Below are 21465 nucleotides of genomic sequence, written 5' to 3' on the forward strand. Positions count from 1 at the left end.
GGGATTAACACCAGACACACAATCAAGCAGAGAACAATACCCCAATCAAGGAACTACCAAGGAGACAAAGAATCAAGCAGACAAATATTCTGATCATGAGCTACATATATTCCCTTCTATTCTTACCTCTGTCCATGTACATGCTAGGATAGTAAGAGAAGCCTGAAATTGGAAGCCTGAAATTGGACTTTCTGGGGTGGGAATGGTTTCTACTTGTGACTTTGATGTAAACATCAAGACAATTGAGCAGAAAATCTCCAATACCTTCCAGAAGCCAGAGATGGCTTTGTTCTGGCAGCTTAATGAATTTGTCCCTATTTCTGAAGTAGGGTCTTAAATCCCCCAAGAAGCCTCAAATTTCTGACTTAGGCATGCTTATCAAATCTGCCATCTTCTACTACTACCCTATCCACACTCACAAGCAGTCTTGAGAAAGTCTTGTTTTGTTTTTGTTCAGTTACTGATCCAATAAGAACCTTCCCTGCTCAGAGTCTAAAGGCTCCTTTATGTCAGTAGCTGCTTCAGGATATAAGGATTTTCTTTGCTCAGCATGTCACAGTGCAGATGTCTTTCTTTCTCAATTATTTGCCATGGCTTTAAATGGTGTGATAGTGTGGCATAGTCTCATCCATATTGAGCTCTGGTTCCATCCATTGTGTGGCCATCTAGCTCTTGGGCTGAAAGGTTTCCTGCTCTTCCAGGCAAGAGATGATGATGATGGTGGTGGTGATGGTGATGATGATGATGATGATGATTTGATTAGCCACCGAGGTTCCAGCTGCTGCTGCTTCTTGCTTTGGTTGTTGTGATTTCTCCTGAAATACTAGAAGCAGCATCATTTCTAGAGCTACCTTAGCCTAAATTCACACATCCTCTTATCCCAGAATGATTTATGTGCAGCAAAATAAATAAACAAATAAATGAATAAATGTATTTGTTATGGGAAAGTAACAATTAACAAGGCACTTTTCAAAGGGATGTAAGTCATTAAGGACTGTGGATATGTTTAGAAAGTAATATGCATATTGACAGACAGCATTTGCAAACTGCTTAAAAGTTAAAGAAATGAAATATCGTAGGATAACTATTTACTTATATATAGCCCGTCCAGGTTTACGTTTCAGAGAAATCTAGATTCAGTTTGCTAAGGTATTCCAGTCTGCATTCTTCTTCACCCCACTTTCAATTCCCTTTTTTAAGCACCCAGATATGCCACCAGGTATGGACTTCCCAACCTGGAAAGATTACAATATCCATCATCTCAAACCAGCATGGTCACTGCACATCCCAGCTGGAGATTCTGGAGATCCAGAAGCCTTCTAGAGGGCCCGGACAAAGGAAGGGTGATCTAGAACATCAAACACAATGTTTTCTTTAAGCCTGCTGGTAAATCACTGTCAGCTCCTATTAACAATCCGAAGCTTCTCTCTTGTTTATCAACAGTTACTTTATTAAATCCTTAATAATATAGATAGAATATTTAGTTAATTTGTGTGTTGAGCCATGGATGTTAATTTGTAAACATAATAACATACTGCAATCATTTGCATAATAGCATTTTAATCTTTTTAGTAAAAGCTGTAATTCCCTACAAAGTACACTGCAGTAGAAACTAAGTGACTATTGGTAATAATAAAAAGGGGCCTTAAAATTCTGATCCTATTATAGCATTGGAACATACCCAAACTGCTTCCATAATCTCTGAAATGTTACTGTTCTCTGATTTAGGTGTCTGTGTCAAGAATAAAAATGCGGTATAACTAGTGGCTTTTGACTACTTCCTAAATGTAATTTAGCATTCATGAAGCACCAGCCCTTTGCAAAGCGCTCAGAGGCTTTCCTTCAAAGATTCAGAGCTCCAGTTACGCATTTTGAGTGAGGAACATCAAGCTTGTTGGACTGAATAGATGGCCAAGATAAATCATGTTGAGTTGGCTGAGAAGGGGATCAGCCATCAACACCCCAACTCTGGGGGCTGCCTTTCCAAGATGTTATCTTCTCCAACAGCTTGCCTTGGGCTACTAGTTTTGGAGAAAATTAAGCAGTGGCATTAATACAGACACACACCTCCATCCATCTGTACCAGCTGAGGCCAGTTGAGCAAACTGCCAGAGCACATTCAGACTCTTAGAATCCCATTAACACCAGTCACACGACTCTGCAAAGAAAACATTGGGGGCTGTTTAGAAGTCGGCCCAAGTCATTTTATGCAAGATCTGGTAATTCATTAATCAACTTGGCTGCAAACGTTGAATGAATAACTTTGCAGCAGTAACTTGGGCCCCAACAGAATACGGGAGCTTTACAGCATGAATCTAAGCACATGATTTAGATGACTATAAAAAGCCCCAATGGCTTTTGCCATACAAAATCACTGCACATGGATATGGAGTCATTTATCTTTGTAGAATTTCCTCGGTGCCAAGAAGGAAGCATGGAGTACGTTTCCATTGTGAATCTCCTCTCCTCCCCTTTGACTTCTCAGCCCATAATAAACATCTCTGGCTTCCCTCAGAGAAGCACAGGAACTTATAGCCCGGAAGACCCACATCAGTCACAGGAACTAATAGTTTGATTTCCAAATATTTTACATGCACACAATCCTGAAGAACCTTGAACCAAGCTGTACACAAACACACACACACACACAATTATAGATGTGCCAGCTGAAACCCTGGCTAACTTTTTAGAAAATGAGGGAGAAGATTATGGTAGGAAAGAAATTTAGGAAGAAAGTAAATAGGTAAAATATAATAATAGGTAAAAACCAACAACATTGAATGAATGTGATTTTCATTGATTGTCGGTTTCTTGTCAGAGTTGTTGTTAAATTGCTCTTGTATCAGTCAAGTTTTTTCAGCGGGGCTTAATCATCCATAGTGAGCAAGTGGCATTCTTCTAAGAAACACTACTGAAATACATTTGTGTGTAAGGTACGTACAAAAGTAGAATCTTAACTGATGACCACTAGACTTTTTGTCTATTTCATACTAAAGCAAAGATGCCATCAAGTTAAGCCCAGGTCCTAGAGAGTTTTGCTAACCAGGTTTTATGTCTGATTTTCAATACAGTTATTCTTAAGTCCTGGGAATTCCTGGGGGTGGCCCATCCAAGTACCACCACCCCCCGACCGTTCAGTGGTTGAACTCCAAGCCAGCCAGATGCTACCACCTGCTGACCCAGTGCTAAAATAAACAAGCAGAAGTAGAAAAGCCCAATTCACAAAGAGAATCCAGAATCCAGAAACATCCTTGTAACCCAGCCCAGTGGAAGAACATAAAATGACTGTCATGTCCTCTGTTTGTGCAACTTACCCTCATCCTAAATCTGGACTTTCACTGAAATAGCAAACCCGTATCTGGGCATTCCTCCCTGTCTGCAGATGAGGGCTCACTTGATTTCCTGTTTCTCCATGCACAGAAAAATATAAATATATCCAGCCTTACTGCAGAGTTAAGGCAAACTCTTTATTTTAAAAAAAATCAGGCTGTCAAATCCAAGTAGGGAGCGTGTAGAAATGGGTGAGGGTTGCTTAGTAATAACAGAAAGGCACCTTTCTAGTGCTCCTGGATATCTTTTGAAAATTATTATTTCATATCCTTAGCATTTTGCCATAATATGGAAAACAAATTTCAGGTCCAGGGCACAAGAGAAAATTTAGCTCCGACAAGTCTATTCTTGCCAAAAATAAAATGTTGGGCTTCAGAAATCACTCCTGATTATTTATTGTGACAAGTTCCCAGCCATTATTGTTACGGAATCTCCTAAATTTCAATTTCATCCAGAGGCATGGATGGGAAACATCATCAGTTTATTCAATCTCCAGCAGCAAGCTGGCTCGTGGCTTAAATATAAAAGCCAAGGGATGACATTTATAGTCAATCTGGAAGAAAAGAAAAATCACGTAATTGAACCAAGGTGAAGTCTTGGGCCAAAATCTGTCTTGAGAGCAGCACGAAAAGTAAAATCCTCTTAGAGGCCACATCTTTGTGGGTTCTTGAGCAGCTCTGGAGTCTTAAAAAGGAGCAGCAGATCCACTGCAGCACAGAGGGAAAACAAGGTAGATAAAGACAATGGGGAGAGGAGCCTTAAACAGCAGGAGGAACAGCATTCAATATGCTACATGAGTTAAGTTACCCAATTTTAGACTCTGAACTTAGTAACTGTGAGGGGCAACTCCATTACATGGTAAATGGGTATTACTAAACCTGTTTCAAAAGTGGTGGAGCAGCTCTGCTGCTACTGGGGCACTTGGATTTTTTAAGTCTATTTGTTTTGCAGATTTGGGATGTGGGGGGAGGATTGGATTACTGTCCTCCAGTCCTTCTCAGATGGCCCTGTGATGGATTACACAGATTGCAATCTCAGACATATTTTTCATAGGGGTAGACTTCACTGTGAGAGCCAGTTTGGGGTAGTGGTTAAGGCACCAGGCTAGAAACCGGGAGACTGTGAGTTCTAGTCCCACCTTAGGCATAAAGCCAGCTGGGTGACCTTGGGCCAGTCACTTTCTCTCAGCCCTAGGAAGGAGGCAAACCACTTCTGAAAAACCTTGCCAAGAAAACTTCAGGGACTGGTCCAGGCAGTCTCCAAGAATCGAACACGATTGAATGGACCAAAAAAAAAAGGAGAAAGACTTCACTGTACCCAGTGGTTATTTCTTTTTTCCTTTGTTTCAAGTCAATAACCAGCAAAGCATCAATGTTTATAAGAATGCAGTGCTTTCTGTCCCTTGAATTGCTTGTACAGAAAAATAACCCTATTTAAAGGGAAAAAAAATCAGATCAAGTTAGTCCTATCTGATCACAAATGCAGAGGCAAGAGAGGGACTCGTGAACTACTCCATGTAGAGCCCCTGCATGAACTGGAGGGGGGAACGTTGGTTTGGTCTTGTTCAAATAAGATGCACAGCATCTGTTAGCATTTAAAGCAAAGTTCAGAAGTCATGTTTGGCACACCTCAGAGCAGCTCAGTTGCCCCCTACAATTGGCCAGTAAGTGATCTGTCCCTTTTCTACTACCCAGATTTCATCTGAGGTAGAACTGACCTGCATAATGAACAAACTTTCAGTATCGGGTAGTTTGCATTACAGGTGGTATATTTTCTGCATTGGTGGTATTAGTAATAGAAACAACAACAATAATAGTAATAATAATAATAATATAGCACTGGAGGAAAGTAGATTAATACATAGCAAGGACACAAATTAGTTATTTTATTATTTAGCTTTATGTAATCATGTGATTAGATTCCATACATTTTGTATAACGGTGCTTTGTATGTGTTATTTTTATTTTTAAAATGTTTAATTCATACAATGGAAGTAGTATTGTACTTTATTGATTAGTCATTTGACCAGATCAAATCATACAATGGACTTTACTGCTCCTTTCAGCATATGGGCAGTGGCTTAGAGAAAACATTTTTCTTTTACCTGCCAACTCTTCACAAACACATAGCCATACAGTCTAGAAGGAAGCAGTAAAGATTAGTCTGTCTTTGCAAGTAGTTGACTCTTCAAATATTTTCAAACGTTCCTTCAAAGAAAAAAAACTTACAAGCAAGTCATAGCAAACACTAGCATAGAATTTTGGATTGCAAATTGTCATAATTTGTTTTTTTTTAATCCACTTGCAAATTGGCCAGGGTATTTTTTTTTTTTTTTTAAAAAGACAGTTGGCAAATCTAAAATGGTACATCCAAAGATAGATTGATCCTACACACGTGAGTTGATTGGCACTTTTGGAAAGTTGAAGAATAATTTCTGTGGCTCTTGGAAGTGTCTTTTTGTAATGACAAGGGTTTCTGATGCCATCATTGAAAAGCAAAGCATGACAACGAGTATAGTGGTAAATCATTCAGGAACAAGACAATTGTAAAACCTAGAGGCTCAACGTTTCTGGTTTGTGCTACTTAAGTTAATTCACACTGCACCTGAAATCATAATTACCAAGTGTAATTATGTATAAATTTTAAGTGTAAAAATCTGGAGTCTGGAAGTGCTTTTTCAGAAGAACAAATCTGATTAAAAGGTGTAAGACTCATGAGCTCCAGCTCACTTCATCAGATGCACGGAGTGGCTACACTGATGTAGGATTTGAAAAGGGGATGATGCAAGGTTGGGGGACAGAAAAGGTGGTTATGCAGATACAGGTGATGTGAGAGACAGATAACAAGTACGTTATCCATATATATGCCATCATCTGCCAGCAATGCCCCTATGGATTCTACTTGGGACAAACTTTGCTCAGAAGAATTAATGGGCCCATGTTTAGTATCAGGACAAGGACAAATTAATATCTGAGCATTTCAACCTCTCAGAATACTCCATTCCAAATCTCAAAAGTAGACATTTTGGAGATAAAGAAACTTGAACAGCACTACTGAGCAAGAGATTGCCGAACTCACATCCATCAAAAGGTTCCAGGCAACCTCAGAGGTACACAATGAGTTTTTAACACAATTGATAAGGTACTTGTAATCTGTCTCTCATTGTAACCTGCATCTGTATAATCAACCTGGCTTCCCCCCCTCCCCAGGACTCATCCTAAATTAAATCCTACATCAGTGTAGCTACTCCATGTATCTGATGGAATGAGTGTCAGCCTTTGAATCAATTTATCAGTCTGGAAAAGCATTACCCGCTTCCTCCAGATTTGGGGCTACATTAGACAAACACAACGCTCCTCCTACAACGCCCAAGTGTATTCTGCAATCCATGTGGTCTTGTACTGGGCAGATACCACTTGCTTAGAAGGGCTGAGGAAAGAAGGAAGCACTGGGTTTGAAACTGACTGGAAAGAAGGAGCAATCCAAAGGTAGGGGACAGGGAATCCCAAGGACTTATGGTTTGCTTTGAGAGAACTACCTTTAAACTATTGAAGACTAGTCATCTTTGCCTGAGATCCCTTGATTACATCTCCCCGTGTTTTTATTGGGAATGTAATGCATGCTTGGAGCAGCTGAATTTAAGCAGAATCATAGCACTGGCTTTTTAAGAATTCTCTTCCTCATCAGAAGCCCCCCCCCCCCGCACCTTCTATTCACCTCACAGGAGAACAGCAAGGAGAAAATTCAGCCAGGTATCCTGAGCCTGCAAAAGAGGACAGTGCAGGGAACTCTTCCAGTGGTTTATCAGCAAGTGAAAATGGAGTCAAAGTGATTATCCAGTCTATTTGGCTAATAAGGATAGATCTAAAATTGTGTTTTCCATAATACAGCTTCCTCTTCTGGCTTCACTGCAAGCTATAACCTACGTCGGTTAATGAGTAGGCTTGAATGGTCATTGTGCAAGTATTTAATGTCCTGGAGAAGAACTTACATCACAGCAATGACAAATTGCTGCTTGAAATATCAGGTGACAGTTTCATATTCTGCATTCTTTTTGCAGACAAATACCTAATCCTACATGCCCATATTTCCCCTCCCCACAACACACACACACACACACACACACACACACACACAGCATCCACCTTAAGCTAGCAACTGGAACGCCCTTTAGGGTCATTTTGGCTAGAGTGTGTTTGCTTCTAGTAACAAGAAATCTAACACTTTGTAGAAATCAAATTCATGCTTTGGCACAGAGGTTGGCCATTGTAGGACTCATGAGGACTCGTAGCACATTTGATGCCCCCAGCACCCCAAGGAGTCACACTGCTGAAATTTGGTAGCAAAATGGCTGCATTGCAGCAGCATAAGTCTTTCTAAATTCAAAGGGGGAGAGGGGAATTGAAAGAGGAGGTATCTGGAAAGAAACTGCTATAATTTCTATCCTTATTCCCCACCACCACCACCACCAATAATCCTTGAAAATGACTTAAGAAAAATTTGGGGGCAGGAAGATGCTTTTAGGGTGAAAATGGGAGAAGGGAGTCTTCCCATTCCTAGTCCCATAATTAAAATCCCTTCCAGCCAAAAATGTCAACCTATTTCAGCCCCACTCCTTCTGGAGACATCGCCATAGCACCAGATGCCTTCCTACAACCCTTTGGAAGGTAAACAGACTAAGCTGCAGCTGCACACCCTTCAAGCACTGCCTGTCCCTCCTCTATAATGAGGCCATCCTAGAACCCTCTGAAATGCACACATGGGTTTTGTGGTAGCCATGCAAGGGTTCTTTGGAACATCAAACTGAGCAGAGTTCCTGACATCAGAGATGTGGCAGCTCTTCAAACAGGAGTAAATATTTTCCAATCCAGGATTGCTTAACATGGTTGCTGAGCCAGGTTCATCCCTCAAAGGTACTGTTCTATTGACCAGCTAAGATGAAAAAAACCAGGCACTTATGCCAAGCCTGGACAATCCAGAAAGTTTCATACATTCCTGTGTTTCTGCTGCATTTCCTATGTCCTACAGGGATGGAGGGACACTAGGCTCAGCTTCATCATGAAATCCCTCCTCCAAGCCTTAGGAACCCACAACTTGCTGAGACTAGGAAGTATGAAAGCCACAGAATTCACAGTCAAGAGTTTTGATCTCAAAAACAGCTCAGCTCCATTGGAGGTTGGGGTAAAATACATGAGCAAGGCACCCTGCCATTCGCTTGCTGCCACCACCCAACTATTTTTCACGCCAAAAGGTCTTTTTTGGCAGCGGGGGTGCATAAGTTTCACAGTAGCCATGTTTAGCTTGGTATCTTGCTTTCCTTGGCGCAAATCAGGAAAGACCGAGCAGAATCATTACCGGAGAAAAATTCTTCCTTCTTTTCTAGTCAACGGCACATACAAAGAAAGAGCCAAAGTATCACTGAGGCTCAAAAGCAAGGGTGGAACAAAAATTGTCCTCCATTACTTTGTCCAGGTCAAAGCAGCTAAACAACATTTTACCTCCACAGGTCTTAGCCTAGCACCAGATTGTAAGGGTTGTTCCTTTCCCACCCCACAATTGTGAATATTGGGAATATTACAATGTTCATGATTTCTCTCCAAGGTATACCTACGAAGGGGAAAATATTCAAAGTTCCATTTCAGTTCACAAAAAAAAAAAAAAAAAGGCTGGAAAAGTTAGGAACTGAACTTATAACTGGGCCCAAACCAAACCCAAGGAACTTGTAATTCTTTCCCTAAATCCCATATAACATTCCTTGAGAACATATTCATAACTTCCATTTATAATATTTTATAACTTCTTTACATGATTTGTTTAAAATATTCTACCTTTCCATCAAATATGAACTTCAAGGAAGCTTCAGATCAATATTAAAGAAAGCAAAACTATTACAAAGCAATGCACAGAATAGCTGAGAAAGGACACCAAAACATCTTATCACTAGCTATCCCAAACATGCTGAGAAACATTAAGAACTTCATTTACAACCTGAATTTAATCAATGAGAAAATGAGGCAAGGAGTCAATGAATGAAGTGCGCCCTTAACTGAAGCAGCCTGCTGCATATATAGCAAGTTCGAACTAACCTTCCTGGTGCAACATTCTGGGCAATGTCTGAATGCTTCTCAAAAGTTAGCTGAATGCAAGAGCATTACATAGCAGTCTTTATCAACAAGGCATGATGATGTGAACCTCTTCTATTTTTATTTAAGAGAATTGAAGCTCTTATACCAACCTAAACTGGGAAAAGGTTCCCCTGGTCATGCCAAAAGAAGCATTACCCAACCTGTGACTTGGGCTTGGAAAGGAGATAGATGCACCCTTAAGTCAAGTAGAGCTTGTTCTATCAAGTCGATGTATAGCCCATTCGACTGCTTTGCTGAATGCTATGCATATTTTTGGAACTCGCCTGCTGAAGATGTTTCATAGTTGTTTAACATAGCTTTTAACACGGTTTTTATATGTTTCGTTTGATTTTATTAGTATTGTGCTGTTTTTTTGTTGATGTTTTTTAATTGCTTGAGTGCCCAGAGTCCCATGTATGAGATGAACTATACAAATCAAATCAAATCAAATCAATAATGTGCTTTTTGATCCACTACCTTGCCTGAATTAAATAGTCCTTTCCAGAGTCCATCTACCACAAAGTCCAGCCACATAACTTCACTTACTACACTGGTACTTCAGGAAAACGACTGATCGGCGGGTACCAACAAATACTGTATTCTAACTCTGAGATGAATTCATCCATTTATTCCACATAGGTGTTAATGAAAAGGAGACAAAATGCATTTAACAGCCTGTATGCCCAGTAGCTGCATACAACAATAGTTTTGAAGCACCACCACATTTCTCCTTTCAACCATTGCAAAAGGAAACCCTTAGATCTACCTCCTCGAAGCAACTTAGTAGTTACTACAGTCAGTGGTGTTAAATATACTCTGTGAGAATGAGAAGAATTTCAGGTCTGTACTGGCAATGTCCATCTCACAGATGGCTGATCCAGCAAGACAGCCAATGTAATCTCAGTTGCAAAACACATTGTAAATCAGACTGATAAGGAATCTAGAGAATCAGTAAAAATAACTAACAGCTCTGGGATACTTGTTAGTCTTTTAAGTTGCTACAGGACCCCTTGTGCTTTTATCCACAACAAATTAACACTGCTACCCCTCTGGCAACTGTAGATCTCCTAGCCTGAAGTTAGGTTCCCACTACATCGACTACATAAAAGCAAGATCTGTCTCGCTTTTATTGATCTTAAGTAAGCAGCCTGGGGAAATTTTCCAGCTGAAAAGTGGAATAAAAATGTTCTACGCAGGTATTATAAAAATGGTATAGATCACATTTCACTTTCCCAAAATATAAATCATCCCAGACCATTCCTTCTTGCACTTCCAAAGGAGATTTACACATGACTAATTCAAATCAAAATTTATTGTTACGATCAAAGATCAATAATATTACATGACTAATTACACCAAAAGCTAAACGTTATTTTTGGAACTGGGCTGTTCACAATTGGCAGCACATTAATAACTTCCAATATCAACTGAATTAGAGTCTAGAGCAATCGGCATTTCTGGACTACCATGGTTTCTATTCAGGGCTCCCCATGGTTAGCTTTACTGTTGTCAGCCTTGAAACTCTGATAAAACCACAAGCCAACTAGTGGTCTCTGCAGCTGACCCATCAGAGCGTGCGAACATGGCTTCATTCCATTCACATTTTAATTTCATTTTGTCTACCTTTCTCCAGTGATTTCCCCAAATCTTAGCATTTGCTATGGGGGAGAACTGCAAATAATAAATACTATTATTTCCCCTGCTTCATTTTAACCCTCTGCGAAATAACACCATTTCAGCAAGATGTTATAGCACCTGAACCTCTTTGGAGATGCAGGGAGGCTGGGTTGAGTCTGGCAGAGGATGGGAGCAATGAGAAACCAGCCCATTGATTCTAGAAAGTCATTGTCTCTAAAGGGGAAGCATTTCAACTGTGGCTTGAGATGCAAGATAGTTGAGTCAGGTAGAAATCCTCAAAGCACAGAGGTAGCTAAAGCTTATACAGGAGTTAAACACTGCATGCAGGTAGCTGTGAAGAAACTTAGCCTCACAGCTGAGATCATGGTGACATCCTGAGAACGCTGTGAGACTGCACACTGATAACATGAAGAACGCCCAATGCTCATGTGGGTCTTTGCTTCTTCTATGCCTTGAAGACTCGTGGAAGACAACACTGCTGTTATGGGTCCCTGAAGCAGAATGACTAGCATGGTGGTATTATCTAGTGGGCTGTCACTTTTTTCTCTGAGCTTAAGTGCTGGGAATTCAAAGGATCCTGACACTTCTACACAGATAGTAGCATAATCTAACTATTGACATGAGTCTGGGCTGACCAAAGATGGGCAACTTTCTTTGATTAGGAACCACTTTTACCCCTCTGGATAGGGGCAACGGTCATAGTAGATGAGGTGATGCTAAAACAGGTATAGTTGCATTGCATCATGGCTGGGATTTTTAATTGTGTTAAGCTACACTACCACTTGCATACATTCTTGACCTCAAAATGGTGGGAAATGGCTTTTTTTTTTTTTTTTTTGCAATTATACCTCTGGATTTTGGGAAGGGATGCTGGAAAAAAAGCATACATCAAGGGGCAAAAACAAACTTTTTATTTACAACAGGAATAAGCAAACAAACATCAAGAATCCAATCATTCTACAGTTATTTCTCGCCAAAGTTATCAACTAGCCTCAAGTCAAAAACTACTTAGTTTTATCCTTCTCCAATACAGCCAACCAGATTCTGCCAGGCTATATACACTAGATGTACTAAATTCTATTGTTACTGAATCCAAACCACATTTCTTCCCGCCCACCCACCCCGGCCCCAGTTCTACCCTGCAAACTAGAAGTACATTTATTTATTTATTACAGGGATTTCTATACCACCCTATCTCAAGCTTCTGGGCAGCATATAACCACAGTTGGTATACATAAGACATTGGGCTTCCAGAAACGCTGATGCTGCCACCAAAGAAGTTTGCCTTTGTCGACTTTCTTCTTCTATCTCATAATTTCAAATTTACAGATTCCAAAACAATATCCATGAAACTGGAAACAGTAAGTCTGAGCACTGAGAAAATGTATTCCACCAGAGATCAAAGCAGAGAAAAGACCATCACCAGGACCTCTAAAATTCACTCAGGCGAGTGTAGTTTTTCTTACCTCAAATATGTTTGATGACTCATTGGGATACTGATGGGAGATGATTTCCGATTGGTCACTGTACCACTTAAGCCCGCCCAGGAACCCGTCGTCGTCCAGATCATTCACATCTAATTCAGAGAGATCAAGTTCTGGAAGATCTGGACAGAGAGGCTGGTCTTCCCCAACCAAAGCAGCACACTAAGAAGAAGCAAAAACAAGAGGAAATGCTTCCATTGAGGAGATAAAACCGAGAAAACAGAAGCATGTGAGAACTGCATCTCTGTTCATTCACTCTCCCCACCTGACAGGTCACCATAGTTGACCGTATCCGAGGGAAATAAAAGGCAGAGACATTAAACAGCTTATGCAGGTGAACGAGAGTTGTGTGTGTTGGTCTGCCTAAAAGAAGAAAAGCTGATCTTTGCTCTCCAACCGTCTCCCTCTGCCGGGAACGATGACAATTTCTGCTTTTCCTGAGGGACGGAAGTCTTTTTAAAAAATGAGAAGGGCTGCCTAGTATTTCTGATCTCTCAACTAAACCAGAAAGTCTGTGGCAGCAAACAAATGCAGTCCTTCTCTGTTCCTGTGACTGGATTCACACATTACACTAAGACATTGTGCTTGTTCTGAGCTTTACACGCACTATGGACCCAGACGCCGTCGTTTCTTAACAAGCTTAGAGTGTTATGCAACCTCAACAAACCTGACACAACATTGACAACAGTCCATGAACCACACTTAAAACCTTGGTTTTACCTAAAATTGGAATCAGCCCCTCAATAATATCTATGAATATGAAGAGAGAGACCATGGCCCTTGGACACCGTCCATGCATCATGGTGCATCATGGTGACCTCCAAGTATTTGGATTACAATTTCCCACAATCTCTTGCAATGGATCAAGCTCTTTGGAGCTGATGGATCTGAAACCAGTTTTCCTACCCCTGCCATTAAGGACTGCAGCCTGAGGTTCCTGCTGGTCGGAGGCTGCATCCTCTCTGTTTTGACCATCAAGCCAAATGGTGAGTGACAGATAAAGACATGCTGTCTTTCTCTGTTTCTCACCTGATCTATTGTTAGCTTAGGAGTCTCTTGTTTAGAGAAGGGATCTCTCTCTCTCTCCTTTTCTTCAAGAGAAGCATTGAGAGCATCTGAATTTTAAATGGAAATTTCTACTACTTACTCAACATTCTTTTAGCCCTCTGCTCAACCATGGCTACTACTGAAAATAACATTCATCTGCTGAATTCAAATCTTCAACACCTACCCTGCCAATAGCAGCCTTTGAAGCAGAGAACAGGGTGAAATGTTATGCCATGCTCAACCCCTTCCTTTCCCCAAAACAGATATTAGCAGGAGACCGTACGAATGAACCTAGAACCTCTTTTCAGCAGCAGCTGTCCATCTCCAGTGATAACTGGTCCAAGCAGGAAAGGAAGTGACTGAAATGTCACCAGGACAAGCATAACACACAATACCCACCTCTCCCTTCTTCTGCCAATGAGGTCCAAAATTATTACACATAACACAGCTAAGAACGAGCTTCCACAGCTAAGCTACACCTTTATCATAATAAACAGATGTTGAAATATGTTCATGGCACAAGAAAGCTGAGCATCTGCCAAATAATGACCAAAGATCTATAAACGTCACTTTCCATTTATGGAGTCCCCAATCTATATGAGCTTTACTTTTAGGCTACTAGATGTCTGCCGATAGAAAGCTGGTCTCTGGCCAAACTTACAAGCATCATTAATTGTTTTTTTATAGCATACTCTCTCTTAAGGATCAGGGTAGGACCATTTCCTTGTATTCACAATAGTTGGAGGAGGCCAATCAGTTCTCCAATGAGCTGGTTGGCATCAAGGAATAATAAGAACTGCCTCCCAGGTTTGGAGGAGTGAGACCCCAGTTCTTCTATCACAGTCTCTGGGCAGCAAAGTATGCAACAACAGTCTTTTGTCCTGCATTTAACGTTCACCTCTCTCTTCTGAATCCACCTTTGGGGTACACAGAAACCCCAGGTAGAGATGAATACCAACAACCATAATACTGGTGACATGATGCCTGGAAGTAGCAGGTGCTTAGGATTTGTGGCATGTACACTGTTTGTCCAATGTGAGGTAGTCCAGATCTGAAAGGTAGTCTTCCAAAACTTGCTTGATACAATAGAGTTTTCATTTTCTTTTAAAGTGTTCCCACCACATCCTCATAGTACACCTGTCTTCCACTACATGACTATAATGCAACACACTGCTGAACGAGTGGAGCTGCAAAGCCAAAGTAGTTGCTATGTGCCTTCCAGCATTTGCAGTACCCAAAGAAGGGAGGGAGGGAGGGAGGCAGGGAGGGAGGGAGGGGAAGGAGGAGGAGGAGGAGGAGGAGGAGGAGGAGGAGGAGGAGGAGGAAGGAAGGAAGGAAGGAAGGAAGGAAGGAAGGAAGGAAGGAAGGAAGGGAGGGAGGGAGGGAGGGAGGGAGGGAGGGAGGGTGGGTGATGGAATGGAATTATGAAGGCCACGCTCAGGGAGATAAACATTTTCTTAGCTCGCCAGAAGAGCGTGAGAGTAACAAGAGGATGAGACTGGCACCTCCCTGAGGAATTCACACTGTTGTGGCTGGCTGACTTTGGGACCAGGGGTTTCAGTCTGGGAAGATTCTTGCTAGAGGTTGTAGCTAATAAACATAGCTGGACTGAATTTGCATTGTCTCTTGGAGTTCCTTGGGCTAGGCTTGACAGGAAGGAAGGAAGGAAGGAAGGAAGGAAGGAAGGAAGGAAGGAAGGAAGGAAGGAAGGAAGGAAGGAAGGAAGTAAGGAAGGAAGGGAGGGAGGGAGGGAGGGAGGGAGGGAGGAGAAGAAGAAAGGAAGGAAGGAAGGAAGGAAGGAAGGAGGGAGGGAGGGAGGGAGGAGGAGAAGAAGAAGGAAAGGAGGGAGGGAGGGAGGGAGGGAGGGAGGGAGGGAGGGAGGAAGGAAGGAAGGAAGGAAGGAAGGAAGGAAGGAAGGAAGGAAGGAAGGAAGGAAGGAAGGAAGGAAGGAAGGAAGGAAGGAAGGAAGGAAGGAAGGAAGGAATCTTGTGAAGTAGCCAAAATTCACAGAATCTCATGAGATTTGGGGCATTTTTATTTTCTTCTTTCTTTCTAATTTAAATGTCTAGGTCCCCACAGCACCCTAAAATGGTGCCTGCTGCCTCCAAAGTTTCCCCACTTGTGGTTTATTGGATGGCAGCAGCATCACTATTGGAAATTACCTTTCAGGATGGGAAAGCTTGTTTAGGCTATGCCTATACTTGGAAACAGAAGTGCCTCATACAGAAGGTACAGGGTTTAAAGTTTGGCCTTTCCAGCTCAAGACTTTGGGTGACAGAACTGAGAAAGTCTCCTGATCAAGATGGATCAATGGTGGCAGGCAGGCAAAAGATTGGAATCAGATTGGAATCTAATGGCACAACTATAGAGCAGATGGATGGGGGGTTCCAATTCCAATTCTCCCACAGGAAGACTGTATTATGCTGTTGTCCAGATTAAAAAAATGGATTCTGAAATTTGGAGGAAATAAGGACCAGGTATACAGATGTCATGAAGTCAGTTCATTCCTGGTACTGAAATTATATTTCTGGGCAAAAAATACCATCAGAAGCAGGGGCATTTATGGGGGGATCCAAAAAGTTAAGTTGGTGATTGAAATCACGTGACCATCCCACATGTACAAAGGGGAGGGGCTTCAATCACACAGTTGCAGCCACCCTCATGACTTATTTGGGAACCCCCACCCCCCACCTCGGATCCCCTGCCTCTATCTTTTGCACTAACTCTTGTTGGGTGATCGTAGATTTCTAGTAAATTATGAAACAGATCCATCAATTTTTCAGTTTATTCACCCTGCTTAAAAACATCTGTCATATCCTCTGAAATTCTTCTAGGACAAAGAACATAATACTGAACTTCAGATTTCATTTTTTTTTTAAATTGCTTGAGAATTCTCTGATTGATTTTATGGCTCAAACCAGAGATATACAAGCTGAGCATATGATCCCCCAAAGCCATGGCTACATGTCCCAAAGTAGTTACTAATGTTTATTGTGACAGCAGGGGAATGAGGTGTAATTAATTTGCTTGTTTGCTATATATTTATATACTTCCATGCTCCCTATGGACTTATCCTAGTTCCTTTTTGTTTCAGCCTCTCCAAGTCTTATGGGGAATCACTGAGGGGCCACCTGAGGCCCTCAGCTTGGGAAAGGTTGTGCACCCCTGACTAAATCTGCTCTTGAAAAATTTGACATTTACCTGTGCCAAGTCTTCCAGTGCAATTCTTACCCATGGAAAATGACGGCAAAGTAAATCTTGCAATCGTGATTTCAGACCCAATAATCCACACGTGCCAGGCAAGGAATAGCTTTATGCAAGAAAAGTTGTTTAAACAGGCACACCTTGGATTTCTTAGAGGAGGCGAAAGGTCCTTGTGTCTGTGGGTCTGGAATAACAGCGTGCTGGATTGTCAAACACATTTTTAAAAGGCAACAAATTCCCTTAGTTTTCTCAGCAATCTGGTGTATAGCTGAAGCTGACTGAAGATGTGTTTCATCTTACTGGGCATTCAAAATTGGGTAAAGTCAGGAGCAGACACAGGGGTGACAGCCACAGACTTCGATGTTTTTTGCAACTTCATGGTTCACAAACACAGAATCCAAAACCAAAGAACTCTGAAACTCCACTGAATGTAAGGGGGGGGGGGTGGGAGATGACATGTGCTTTCTAACTCAAATAATTTGGACTCTGGGCATATCGAACCCAGCAACAGAGTGAAGGCATTCATGTAAAAACCCCTCAACTTCCAGATTTACCTACACCGTGTTTTCAATAATCTTTTCTGATTTAACTGCTTTGCTTTGTTTTTCTTATCTGAAGCTTCCTTCCATTAGTGCTTGTAGGAATTAAGCAGAATTTGTTCCAGGAAGCATCATGGAATAGCAGATCATAGTGAAAAGTCAAGTTTCCAACCAAGCCACTTCATTTGCTGGATTTATCTGTGTTAAAAAAAAAATGGCAGAGAATCCAAAATGGGTGGGCTTAGGGTCACAGCCAGATTTCAGAGGCCACCGATGGCAAAGGTGGCCCATTTTCCTCATTTTATAGTCTTCCTTTATTTTCTTGAGCGATGTCAACTAAGGTCAACTAAGGTGACTCCAGAACCTTTTGCTGCCCACCAACTCATGAATCTGCCGGGATCTGAGATAAGCACAGTTTTTTTTTCTTGAAGTTGGACAGGAGTAAAGTAAACTTTCAAGAAACATTTAAGAGACAATCTTGGAGGAGGGGGGAATCGCTGCATATTCCAGGCCTGATATCATAATTGCAATGTACATGTTTGAACAGAGAAATGAGGTCAACAGACATCAACCAATTATTAAAGGCTGCAATTTTGAATTCAACATTCTTTGGCCAAAGAGCATACAAAGCAGGTAAACAGATCACAGAACAGAAAAAGGGACAGTTAAGAGCTTGACATAATAGTTTCATTATTCTTATTCTTTAAGAGAATATAGAGTGGTAATAATCCAGGGGTTATTTGAGGTATCTATGTACTCTGCAATATATCATGCTTAAAGGAACAAAAAAGATTCATCAACACTACCGTAAGAAAGTCTTGCCTTTCCCAGTCTAAAAGTTCACTTCCAAATGCAGATGAACTAATAAAGAAGGGATCTTTTTCCTGATACACAAACAAAATAGTTGATTACAGGAACTTTGGGCTTTGTCCGAAAAACTAAAACACTTAGCACTCTTCCCCAGGTTGGTGTTGCAGAAGTCAAAAGCTTAAAAGTGACGCCAGGGGTTTGCAAAACAGCTTGCCAGTTTTTTTGTTTGTTTTTTTACTACTTCTTGTTTGTAGAAATAGATTCCCCTCTTTTTCTGTTTAGTTAAAGTGGCTGCATTCTCAGAATAAGTACACACACACACACACACACACACATAAAGGAAAATGGCCTGCAGTGGCCATTTTGAAGCAATGTAAGAAATAACTATGTGGTATTCCCGATTGCGCTTCTCAAAAAGACTCTGCTCAGTGCAATTTTCATTTATGTTAAATGACTGCAGTGTCACTTTAAAAAAAGTGGTGGCAGGGGGAGTTGGGGGAGGGGGGGCAGAGAGAATAGCCAAAGTGAAATATATCCATTCTTGCCCACGTTGACATGGTAATAAAATTAATCCTTCTGGATATAGCTCTACAGTTTTGACTCGAGACATATTAGCAGCAAATGTTCCTGTTATTAGTTTATATTTGGCCTTTGGATGATGCCAGGTTTAACATGCTAAGTCCTATAACTGTCCTCGTTTGACTTGCAGATATTTGGCGTTTGCCTATGTCTCTCTAACAGGTGCGCTTTCTGCACTCCCGCCCCCCCGCCCCCTTTTCACAGCTCCCAGCACACGGACAGGGATTCCAAACTATACTCATAATTCTGCAAGAGGCTTCAGGGGACAGGGAGCAGTCACCAAAATGCAAAGGCTAATTATTTTGTCTTTCTGTCACCCCCCCAGGGCCAACCCCCCCCACCTTCATGGGCTTAGTTAAAGAGCAAACAATAAATTAGTTCAACTGCATCTATGATAATGAATCATCATAATTAAGCACCCTTTTCCATTAACCTTTTGGGATGTTCCTGTGCTTTTCAAGGTAATTTTTAAAATAAAGTGATTTGGGGAGAGGGGAATGCAGGCTATTTGTTATTAATGAAAACAATAATCTTCATTTAACAAGATTGTCTAAAAGAGAGGGAGGAGGGAAGGAAAAGAGATCTTCCACAGGGGCAACGAAGCACCCCGCCGATTCTCTTTAGCAATATTTGCAGCCTCGTTGGACATGGCCATCCTTAAACCAAGAAACCCTCCGGGATGTTGATCCGGTCTTGGGGTGTGCCATTGTATACATGGCAGTATCAAGTATTTTATGCTGTAAGTCCATTCTGAGTATTTCAGCCCCTCCAAGTGCCTCTCCGATATGAAGCCAGAAGAACTCTTAAGAACCGAAAAGGTGATTCCTCAGAACAACAGCAGTGGCGTGCAGATAGTAAGCCGATGGCTGCACACAGGGAAATACCTTTTGCAAAAAATTGTACTAAACAATCTGCCACCTAAAACACAATGGCCCCCTTCTTTCCAATAAGCAAAACGACCCAACAAAACTGCTCACTAGTGTGCATTACATTTTCTTGTTACCAGGCTGAAATTCCTGCAGGAACGCTGATGATTAAAATAGATTATCACCATTTCCACAGATACTGGTTCCTCAAATAAGCTCCTAGGAGCATTAGGAATAATGCATGATGGAAAGAGAGGAGGGGGGGGGGGAAGGAAGCCACAGCAGATGAGAGCCGCACAATCAACAGCAGGACAACAATCAATTGGATACTCCCAGCTATTCAGAAACAAATTAGGACATTTGGAGCCCGTAAGTCACCTACTTACAGCTTTGAGTCAGAATAGCTACAGGACATATGAATTATCCATAGATGTTCACATTACTCGGAAGTCAGACCCAGAGATGAACAATTGCCATATGCAAACAGAAGTTAGTGGGCAAAGTGAAAACATCTTACACAAGATATTTAAAAGAAAGAAAGAAAGAAAGAAAGAAAGAAAGAAAGAAAGAAAGAAAGAAAGAAAGAAAGAAAGAAAGAAAGAAAGAAAGAAAGAAAGAAAGACAGCATGTCTAATAACAAGGGGAAAATAATGGTTAGGCTGAAAATAGCAAACTCTTCCACCCAAGATTGCTCCATGTATTCTATATCTTGAATAAATATAAGAGAGCCACCACTATGATTTTCCCCTGTCAAGAGAAGCATTTAAGACTGCACCCTGCAGACCTGCTTCAGAGAAATCCTCAGTAAATCCAGTGGGGTTTTTGTGTGTGTTTGTTTTTTACTGAACAGAGATGGGCCAAGCTGGCTTGGAGAAGGACCAACATTTGAGGTTTTGTTTTGGAAGAATCAGGGGAAAAAAGTTTCTCCAAGTTTTAAGAACTTTGGAAGCAGCACACCTTTTAAACTTGGGGTGGTGTGTGTGTGTGTGTGTTCTTTTCCTGATTGCAAAGCTTGAGATTTCCTCATTGCTCCAGTCTTAACTCCAGAAAGGGGGTGCATATTCCCTCCCCTCCCCCCCCCCACACATTTCATTCCATTTTATGAATTGTAGCCAACTGCAGTTTTGCTGTATGGTCCTCTATTTTTACTCCAGCAGCATCAGGAACCCCAAAGCTTTCATCCACTCTATTCCGGGCTGCATCCTGTTGTCTCAACTGCACAGCAGTGTTTTGCCCTCCGGATGAATGAGCCAGCCCCCCAACCCCCCAAGAGAAGCACCAGAGCATCTCTCCCCAAAGATCTTTACATTCCGAGAAGGAGGAAATTCAATCAGGCCAAGCTGAAATTGTCCCCCTTCTCCAAAAGCATCCCTGCGCCTAGCAGATAGTCGCCTACCAGCTGAATCTATGCATGCATCATAGGAGTCCAAGTTGAAGAGATGACCAAGATCTTGTGTCCCCCTCCCCGCTCTCACCCCCCATCTCTCCATCCCCAGGGCCGTCCTCCCATCAGACACTCGGTGCCCCTGGAAAGGTTTGACAGGAGCACAATTCCTGTCAAGATACCTGAGCCCCAACCTCGCTTGTGACTGGAGGGGGAACCCACCATCCATTAAAATAGTTTCCTAGTGCAGGAATCCCCATGACAGGAGCCGGGATTTAAAAAAAAAAAAAATGCTGAAGCAAACGAAGACTAATCTTCAAATAGAAAGAAAGAGAGCCAGAGAGAGAGAGAGAGAAGGAAAGCAATGGGGGGATTAGCAAGAAGGAAAGCAAAAATGCAGGCGTGCTTCCAGGGCAAAAGTGCTTTTCCAGCGACTTTCTCCCTTATACCGATGAGCGA

General features: G+C 41.6%; 1 protein-coding gene across 6 annotated transcripts in view; it reads right to left on the reverse strand.

Annotated features, from left to right (window-relative positions):
• The window catches only part of PPARGC1A (PPARG coactivator 1 alpha), a 625128-nt gene that overhangs the window by 96456 nt on the left and 507207 nt on the right, over window positions 1-21465 (reverse strand). For 5 of the 6 annotated variants that reach the window (XM_088131377.1, XM_088131381.1, XM_088131379.1 and 2 more), the window contains one exon: window positions 12560-12739. The exons of the other annotated variant lie outside the window; for it this stretch is intronic. In XM_088131377.1, coding sequence (XP_087987503.1) covers window positions 12560-12739 — 180 coding nt within the window. The remainder of the gene's footprint in view (window positions 1-12559; window positions 12740-21465) is intronic. 6 annotated transcript variants of the gene reach the window in all.

The sequence above is a fragment of the Python bivittatus genome, unplaced genomic scaffold (assembly GCF_059951505.1).
Source record: "Python bivittatus isolate LINGU-HERP-01145 unplaced genomic scaffold, Pbiv_v1 ctg000960_np1212, whole genome shotgun sequence".
Lineage (NCBI taxonomy): Eukaryota > Metazoa > Chordata > Lepidosauria > Squamata > Pythonidae > Python > Python bivittatus.